Source organism: Quercus suber, unplaced genomic scaffold (assembly GCF_002906115.3).
Source record: "Quercus suber isolate HL8 unplaced genomic scaffold, Cork oak 2.0 scaffold_258, whole genome shotgun sequence".
In the NCBI taxonomy this organism is placed as follows: Eukaryota; Viridiplantae; Streptophyta; class Magnoliopsida; order Fagales; family Fagaceae; genus Quercus; species Quercus suber.
In genome coordinates, this window is record NW_027069714.1 from 169,957 (window position 1) to 179,518 (window position 9,562).

Here is a 9,562-nt window from a genome sequence, read left to right on the forward strand (position 1 = left end):
ACTTTGTCCTAATAAGATTCCATTATCTCCCACTATTGTCTCAGCAACCAAATGATAATGGCATACAGGGCCCAAAGCAAATATAAGGGTGAGAAACTCACTCTCTTTGACTGTTCCATAAAGCCAGCATAATACCTCGTCAGCAAATGCTAGGCAGACTCCTCCCTGCCAGCCAATTTTGTGAGAACCCAAAGAAAAAGGTAAGAAACACTAAAAATTAGTTCATCAAGACATGTAAAGACTTGCTGAACATCAGTGGTAATCATCATGCATGTATTTGCAGCAAAAGAGTTTTTACCTGCCAATAGTTCTTCATTTTCACTCGCTGTGTTATGTCTTTGGTTCTAAGTCTCTCTGTTCGGACGAGTCGGCCAGCATCATTCCTGCAGCACCGAAGCAGGAATAGTTAACAGTTCTGAATTCAAAGGGTAGAAAATACAAAACCATGCTACTGTAAACCTAGCACCAGCATAGAATTGCAATAGCATGTGAACTTGGGGTTAAGAGATGGAAGAAAGAAGAAAGAAGAAAGAAGAAAGAGAGAGAGACGGGGGGAGGGGGAGAGAGAGATTTGTTTGTAAGAAAGAGGCTATGATGTTGCCCATTTTACAGTAAATCCAAATATTACGAACTTATATCAAAATTTCAGTGGATTGCTATTTCCTCCAATCAATCCCATTCATTTCTGATACCACCATACACTTACGTATGTGATTTTTTCCACCACAAAATAAAGGGAACCAGTAAGCAAGCAGAAAAAGATGATGCAGTAATGAAATTACCTAAATCCAATAACAATATATGGAACACCTGCTAGGAAAGATTGAATCTGCAACAGTTAAAACAGAGATGTTAATTCTTTTACACTAGATAGTAGATACAGAAATAAATAAAGAAAAATAAAACAAATATTCCAATGACAATGCAGAAAAAAAAAATCAATTCAAAAGACACACCTCTCAAAAAGTCAAGATATAGGGGAGTTTTTTTTTTTCTTTTTGGAAATAATAATGAAGTATAATAATGTATTAAAAAGCACAAAAAGGGCACAATCCTATAGGACCTACACCAACTATCTTTTCAGGTCTGGGGTATAAAACCAGAAATTATTGTAAAAATTATCACAAACCAGATTTGGGGAAGGTACACAAGAGAAACACCTAAAAGAAAATCTAGTCTCTAAAAATATAAGAGGTCAATAGACTCCAACAAATTAGAAAAAGAGAAACAAGAAGTAGCATTCATCCAATCACACAGAGAAGCAAGATATAGGAGAAATGTAAACTATGGAGTGACAAAAATATAAGATAGGGTATAAAAGAAACATCCGGTTAACTCAGCAAAGCACTTTCCAATTACCTGGGATACAACTAACACATAGGCCATACATTTTGCAGATATACTCACAAGCATAAAACTTAACGAACCTTTAACAAAACACAATTATAATGGCAGAAAATAGATGTGAAGCTCTCTAGGAACACAAATGGCAAATTTATTCTCATCATAGTGTACCACAGCACTTAGAAAATATGCAAACTTTTCAAAGTATTGAAAAGATGTACAATATAAATATCAGTAATATATCTCAAAAGAGCTTAGGCTTATCAGTGATGCAGAAATATTTTTGGTCATAATTGATAATACTCTCTTTGGTAAAATCTAAAACTGAAATTAGTTACCATAAAAATCAATATTATTAGAATGCCTTTTTTAAATGCTTAAAGGCACGAAAACCAAGTCAAGGTCATATCCAAAATTAAGTGAATAACTTCTACTTCTATTCAATTCTAGAGGTTGCCGGTAGGCCTTGGAGCTCAACTAGCACTTTCTGATGTTTTCAACGAAGAAATCTAGGGTTCAAATTTCCCCACCTCAAACTATCAAAAAAAGAAAAGAAAATTAATGCTAGAGGTCATCACCAAACCTTAGCTGTGTCTTTGCAAATTAAAGTTTGATTATCACAATCAATAAATTATTTACCTTCTGTAAACGCACTAAGCTTCTTTCCATTGACAGCATTGAAGATTGCTTTTAATTTTGGTTAAATATATGATTGATCCCTAATAATTGGGTATGGTTCTATTTTAGTCCCTGTAATTTGAATAGTTCTTTTTTAATCCTCAAAAAATTGTAAATGTACCAAATTAGGTACATTTACAATTTTTGAGCACTATATAATAAACTTTTCAAATCATAGGGGCTAAAATAGAACGGGACCCAAAATCTAGGGACCACCTGTATACTTTGGGATTTAGTTTTTGAATGACACAATGGTTTAATTTCATCTGATGGAAATTAACCATCCAAATATATTAAAAAATATAGTTTATATATAATAACATATATGAGAAAAATAACTTGAAAAGCTTTTTTATTTATTTTTATAAGTAATAATGATACGTGAAATTGTCAAGTATGTAACCTAATTTATATAGATTCTTGAATCCTTTCCCCCCTTAGACCCCCAAGCACTTTGTGCATTGGAATGTGCCAATTCAGCTACAAGGCTTGCATAATTTAAATGACATGCTCTATCTTTTATATAATTTATACTAGTATATCAATATTATAAATACATGCTGAGTCAGATATCAACGACCACCAACTCACACGTTCCCATGCATAAAGGAAATATATGAAATTCATAGCCGTATTAGGAAGTCAACTTTACCCAAATCCTGAGCAGTTTCTCTTTCTCATATCTTTCCTCAGTATGATAATCCAACTGCACAAACATTTACAAGCCAATAAAGTATAAATAATGTCGAGATTTTAATGTTGATATTCAGCAGAAAATGATGTGCATTTCAACCTCACGATTTGTTTTCAACTCCACATAGAACCTCCTTCCATCATCAGTTGAATCACAGCAATCCATTTCAGCACCCATCAAAATACGATGAGCCCCTAGTTTTGTTTTAACCACAGAACAATATTCTACGTTAGCATCAATGTGATGTATCCCTTCTCCATCGGCTCTTCTTGGATCTTCAGTGGCGAGGCTTTCAAAACAGTATCCCCAATAACATCTAAATCAAAAAGACAACAATAAATTAAAAATGTTCACTTCCCCCAATAACATCAAAATCAACAAGACAAACTAAATAAAACATTGTTCACTTAAAATTAATAGTAGAAAGAGAAAGTTAACAAATGACACAGCACTCTTAAACATGTGTGGAGATTTCAGACCAAGTAGATGAAGTACACCAAAATAATATTTAAAGTTATTAAAGAGATGCAAAATAAGACTGTACAATGATGTCATCTAACAGAGCTGATTGGTCAATAATATTTTCCCTTTGTCTTCCATTTTTTGGGTTTAATGCCTGTCTCAGACAAAGCACTTGTCTCTCATCTATACTGGAATAACCCTCAGCACAGCTAGTGAACCAAACAATGTTTTCCTCCCAATGTTGAATTACTCACTCTCCGGCCAAAGACAAATACTTCTCCCATTTGATTTCAAACTCTTAACTCTGTACAAAACGGAATGAAAACAGGGAGAATTTTTCTTGCTAGCCACAATTACTATAATGTTGAGTAGAACATTAATAACATTATGGATTCATCTTCAACACCTCTCCCCCCCCCCACCCCTCTCTTTTTCTTTTTTTCTCTCCCTGCACCCTCTTAGAGAAAAAGAAGAACCTCTATTGTCTTTGCTCAAAAAGGAAAAAGAAGAACCTTCTCATGAAACAGAAAATTGCCTCAAATGATCCAAAAGGTATACTTTTGCTACTCCCAAGCATCTAAAAATCAAGAAAATTGCATAAGTAACAATTGTCTACTGCCATCACAAAGAAGTCAGACCAAAATGCTTGCACCTTCGTTACCCTTCTAATTTCCTTTTAACTAAGAATCTCACATCTGTGTTATTCTGAAAATAAGAAGATATGAAGCAATACCTTCGACGTTCCAATTCACTTTTTGGCCTTTCTGGTAGCTTATGTACATCAAGATAGATGACCCCGTTCCTCTTATGCACACCCATCTCCCAAGGCTCTCGAAGATAAGCAGCAGATAATATCTGCAGAAAAGTTGAGAAAAGCAGTTGAGGCACTATTAGATGCTGCTCATCAACCTAACCAAGCTCATGGGTTGAATACCAGGAAAAATTAACCAATCATAACTACCAACAAAGACTAGTAGATAAATTCTACTAACGTTCTTATATTATTAAATGAAAGCATATTCACTTCCAATATTCTATAATTTAATCAATCTCTTCCATTCTTCCTTATCAAGATGCCTCATTGTTAATTTCTGTGTAGTTTAATTCTTTTCTTCCATGTCCGTGTGTGTGTTGGCATTCAAATGTTGTTTGATATATCTCCTGGCATCAGCATCCAAGGATCCAAAAAAATTAATAATAATAATAACAATGAACATAAAACCAGTTGTAAACATTGCTCAAAGGAATTAGGACTTACCTTATTAAGGTTGTTACGAAAAGTCTGCAAAAGCACCCCAGAGAAAGGAGAGAGAAGGAAAAACATTTAGTAAATAACCTCAATAAAAACACTATAGGCTTATGAAGCTAGAGTTATAACGCATTCATACCACAAAATGCATGTTTTGAAGAGGAAATTTTTGTCTCTTATGCAACCAAGAAGATCACCAAAACCTTCAGAGCCCAAATCTGGTTAAAAAGAGGAGAGGGGGGGGGGGAAGGGAAGAGTTGCCTTCTTACATCAGCCACATGCACATAACCCAAAAATAAATGCATATATAATGATAAAATTCAATATTTTTCAAATAGAAATCTTGTTATGCTAAATCAAGGTTGCAAAATTTGGGAAACAAGCATACCTTTTTTTTCAATAAAGGTATCAAAACCTTCATTCAGATCAGCTCCAACATCTTCAGAAATTAGACGCTTAAAAAGCCTCTAGTAAACAGAGTAAGGAGTGATGTGAATGAGATGACAACCACAAATTTCATACATACGCTAATAAAAAGAATTTTACAAGAAAACTAATTTAGAGGTACAAACCCAGAAAACTTACCAAGCTACGATCATCGAAGTGGACGTCTCCACCTTCTACACGACTATAGCAAGCAAGTTCGCATGGCTATTGGATAAAATTAGCAAATTCAGTGAGGGATAAGAATCAAAGTCCAATTACAATCTGTTTTCACCATCCAAAATTTCTTTATTTTATGTTCCTTTCCTTACAAACCGTTATAATGAAAGCTATACATACGTCGATACAATTATGGTGCAATCAATTACCATCCTGAAAGATCTAGGTCAAAGTTTTAAAAAAGGAGATATGGAAATCAATATATGGTGGAAATCTCCTTTTACAGCATTAATATATCAGACCTAAAAAGTGCTTGATCAAATTACAAGAAGAGAAAGCAGCTCCTACCTCCTGAATATTAATACATTTTCTTGATAATGTTTCTTCACTCTTTGAAAGCTTTAGTTCAGAAACAAAACGTTCATCACGACCATTCATAAACTTCGAACCAAAACCAAAGTTCTGTCTCTGAGGAAAAGGTCCAGGTCGAGGAAGGAGGCCTGGTCCTCCTCTATCATTTTGCCAACGGCCACGCCCGCCTCTACTGTGGTTGTTAGGATTGCGTACAGCAGGCAACACTGCCAAAGGGAATTTCAATGAGTTCACATGGAAAATACAAAATCACAAAATTTAGAGAGTGCAAGAGAGGGGAAGGGAAGTGACAGGGCCTTGCCTCACAAATTGATTAAAAATTACATTTATCACTTGCGTTCAGTAAGATCAAGTTAATTGGCAATATGTAGCCACATATAAGATTGCTACAAACAAATGCAAGGAACAAATACTCTTAACCTATTAACTTTTATCATGTTGAAGAGCACAGTCAGTCACATTCCAAAAAGGCAACACCATTGTTCTCAAGAGCTGTATTGAAACTAAGTTCTACTTTTCTGTAGCCAAACTCCAATGTCTGGACATGTCCAATCTTAATAATAATATTCACAACAGTCTTTAAAATAAAATGGGTGAACAATTAAAGGGCTTTACTTCATTAATGTAGCCAGTATAAGCCAGTACCAAAATATTTCGTACTTATGGAACAAAATAACCAAGCTTCTTTAGTCACGATTGAATTCAAAGCTCCAAGCACCCAATTTTATCACAAAATGTTGCATTAGTATGTTGCAGCAAAACAATCACAACCGCTACTAAAACTAGCACAACAAAATAAAGCAAAAAAAGCAATATTAGAGACAGAAGAAGCAACAAGATCATAGAGAAGCAGTCATAGAAACAAAAAACCCAGATGAGGAGAATGCTTCAAAACCAAAGTAAAGCCAGAAAATACGAAAAACCCATGAAAGAAAAGTAACCAGGAATAGAGAAAGGACTAATCGCAGTGGTTTTGCAGTAATCTTCATTATCAGAGCCAAACAGATCTCTATCGTCTTCTTGGTAGCCATGAAAGTCTCTACTGTTAATCTCTACCTCTTCATCGCCGTTCTCCTCTACTCCTATTACTTCTTGTTCTTGCTCTTTTCCACTGCTCGCGCTCCTACTGGGGCTGCTTGAAGCTCCGCCGTTGGATGAAGAACCGGAGGACGACGACGATGATGCTGCCGATGAAGAGGAGGAGGAAGAAGAGGACGACGATGATGACGGCGATGATGAGTGGGCCCCACCGTCTTGTCGTTCGTTTTCGTAGTCTTCTCCGAAGATATCTACGTCTTGTTCTGAGAAATCCATGGTTTTTTTTTTTTTGATCAGTTTTGTGGGTTCTCTGTGGTGGGAGCTTGAAATTTTGATGGGTGAGAGGGTGAGTTGGTGAAACGTGACTCGGTTTGATTCGGTGAGTTGCGGGTTTTTTAATTTTTATGCGAGGTAAGAGGACACGGTGGCACTGAGTTGGACTAACTGGGCCGATATATTTTGATTGGGCCCATGGATTTTATGTGAAATGAAAAGGAAACGAGGAATTGAGCAAAGTTGTTGTGAGTTTTGACTTTATTTGATGAGCCGAGGAATTAGAAAATTAAGCCCTGTAAGAGGTTAGAGCTCAACAAGGCCTACCACAAATCAGAACGTATGGGTTTGTTGAGCATCGTTTGGATGGACCTTAACTACAGCCTTCAAATCCAAAACGTGTTGTTCAATCGTTTAAAAATTCTAGTCATGACAAATTATATTATTTTTTTTTTTTCTTTTTTCCTATCCTATTTACTAACTTTTTTTTCTTCTTTTTTTCTGGTAGAGAGAAGCATACATCAGTATTGTGACAATCTTTACCCACAAACCATACACTATATTACACATTTTATTATATAATAACATTAAAACAAATTATTACCCAAAAAAAAAAAAAAAAAAAAACAAGACCGTATACAAAATTTCGAATACATTGAAAATTTTCTAAAAAGAAAAGAAAAGAAAAGAAAAAGAAATAGCACATTGAAAATGGAACAAATGGGAGGGAAAAATAAGTCTGAGGGACTAGTCAGGGAGACCAACTGATCCATGAGCTGGCTAGACCCTTTCAAAAGCATCATCTGCTCCACCATCTGAACCCGGCTCCTCCGATTGTTGGTTCCATTCAATGGATTCAACTTCATGTTGATGTTGTAAGTTGTGCAACGTAGTAACAGTTGCCCTTATCATGATGTTAATCTCGGGAATGCTTGGAAGCACGTTTTGCAGCCAGCGAAGAAAGATCCCAAGCACATACAGAAGCCAAGAATAACGAGATGAGATCATTATAATGATTGGGTAAGCATACCAAAAGAGAGCTTGTGGGAACACAATGGAGGCCACTAATGAAACTGTGAGAGAGGGATCAAATTTTCCCAATCTTACAGTTATTGGGCCTGTATTGACAGAACAAGCAAGGGGCACTTTTATGCAGGTGAAGGGAAAGAGCAGGAAGAGAAGAAAAAGAATAAAAGTCTTGGTGGAAGTGGGATGAGCAATTGTGTTGAATGGATCCCAAACCAAAGTACTTCCCACCTGTGATTTTAAGATGTTCATAGCAAAAAGAAATGGGTACCTAAGATCCATGTAGTACATTGTGAACCTTTACTTCCTTGTGATTCAACTAAGCGCAGACGCTAGCTTTGTGTGCCAAGGCTAAGAAAATCAATACAACTATCGGTGTAGGAGCTTTGGAGACCTTTGGTTCCTTTATAAGAGCATTTGCAGCAGTGGTGCTATAAAGGTATAATGCTATTTTTTTAACTCTTATTCACCAAAAACACCTTGCAGCAGTGGAGCTAAATCTAAAAGATTTAGCTCCTCAGCTACAGTGCACATCTATATTTAGATGTGCACTGTAGCACACAGGTAAAAAAAAAAAAACTTTTTTATTACAATTCTCTCTCCTCCCTCATTAAATATATATTTCCTATTCTCTCTCTCTCTCCGGCTTCTCTTCTGTCTTCCTTCTTCCTCAAAATTTTTTTTTTCTCTCTCGCTTGCCGCTAAGCTCCCTCATCTCCCTCATCCCTCAGCTCGCCGGCCAACTCTCTCATCGCCGATCTGTTCGCCGACCCAGCTCGCCGACCCACCCCAAGCCCCATCGCCCACATTGATTCCGACGACGAAGCCCCCAAAGCCGCAAACGCTGAAACTCCGATGAAGACGACTCCTCCATTCGCACCTTCACCAAAGCTCGCCTCGACGCCGCCAACGCAGGTGGAGGCTCCGGTTCGGCTCCGCTCGAAACACGAAGATCAAGACGGAGAATTTGAGCTCCTCCGCCGCGGTTAAGATCGAGAATCTGGGTCCCACAACTCCGTCCGGGAGCTCGATGCCTGGAATCGTTGTTTAGAAGTGATTGATTCAATGAATTGAGAATAGAAATGGTGTTTGTGGAATTTGTGATTGTGGTTACGGTTTTGTTTTGTTTTGTTTTTTTTTTTTTTTTTTTTTTTTTTTTTTTTTTTTTTTATATGTTGTGTTGTGGTTGCTTTGTAGAGCGGTGGTTGTGGCCGGTGGTGGTGGTGGTGGTTGTTGGAGTTGTGGCTGTGGCTGTGGTGATGGCAGAGGTGGCTGTGGTTGGTTTGTTGATGTTTTTTGGGTATTGTGATATATTATTTTATTGTAGGGGTATATTATTTTATTGTGATATTTATATTATTTTATTGCGTTGAAAGCTAAAATAAAACTACTGCTGCAGCATATGTGTAGGTAAAATAGATAAAGTAACTTTTATTGGTGCTAAATAGCTAAAATTATAGATGAGCTACTGCGAATGATCTAAGGTCTAGCAAGGGACTCCAAATTAAATCCTATTGCAATAGGATTGTAAGTTGACGTCCAGAACTTTACTGGACGTCAAATTAAATCCTATTGCAATAGGATTGTAAGTTGACGTCGAGTACTTTACTGGACGTCTACTCGACGTCAACTTACAATCCTATTGCAATAGGATTTAATTTGGAGTCCGCTTGGGCCTGGGTGTCACTGCCACGAAACGCCGGACACCAACTTGCAATCCTATTGCAATAGGATTTAATTTGGAGTCCGCTTAGATAGATATAATGCTCTTGGATATAGCAGACTTCTGTTTAAATATCGTTTATTACGAAAATTAAAAATGC

The 9,562-nt window shown here is 36.7% G+C and overlaps 1 protein-coding gene across 1 annotated transcript; it reads right to left on the reverse strand.

Moving 5' to 3' along the window:
- Positions 1 to 101: 101 nt before the first annotated feature.
- On the reverse strand, positions 102 to 6,814 carry LOC112022368 (NAD-capped RNA hydrolase DXO1; the record flags this gene model as incomplete). The annotated part of the gene is given in 13 exon segments (XM_065781150.1): positions 102 to 165; positions 299 to 383; positions 783 to 829; positions 2,675 to 2,728; positions 2,816 to 3,032; positions 3,912 to 4,033; positions 4,437 to 4,460; positions 4,567 to 4,592; positions 4,595 to 4,645; positions 4,816 to 4,894; positions 5,013 to 5,078; positions 5,379 to 5,608; positions 6,344 to 6,814. Coding segments are annotated over 13 exon segments (1,438 nt in total), but the record flags the coding sequence as incomplete, so codon positions are not given.
- Between the last annotated feature and the right edge of the window lie 2,748 nt (positions 6,815 to 9,562).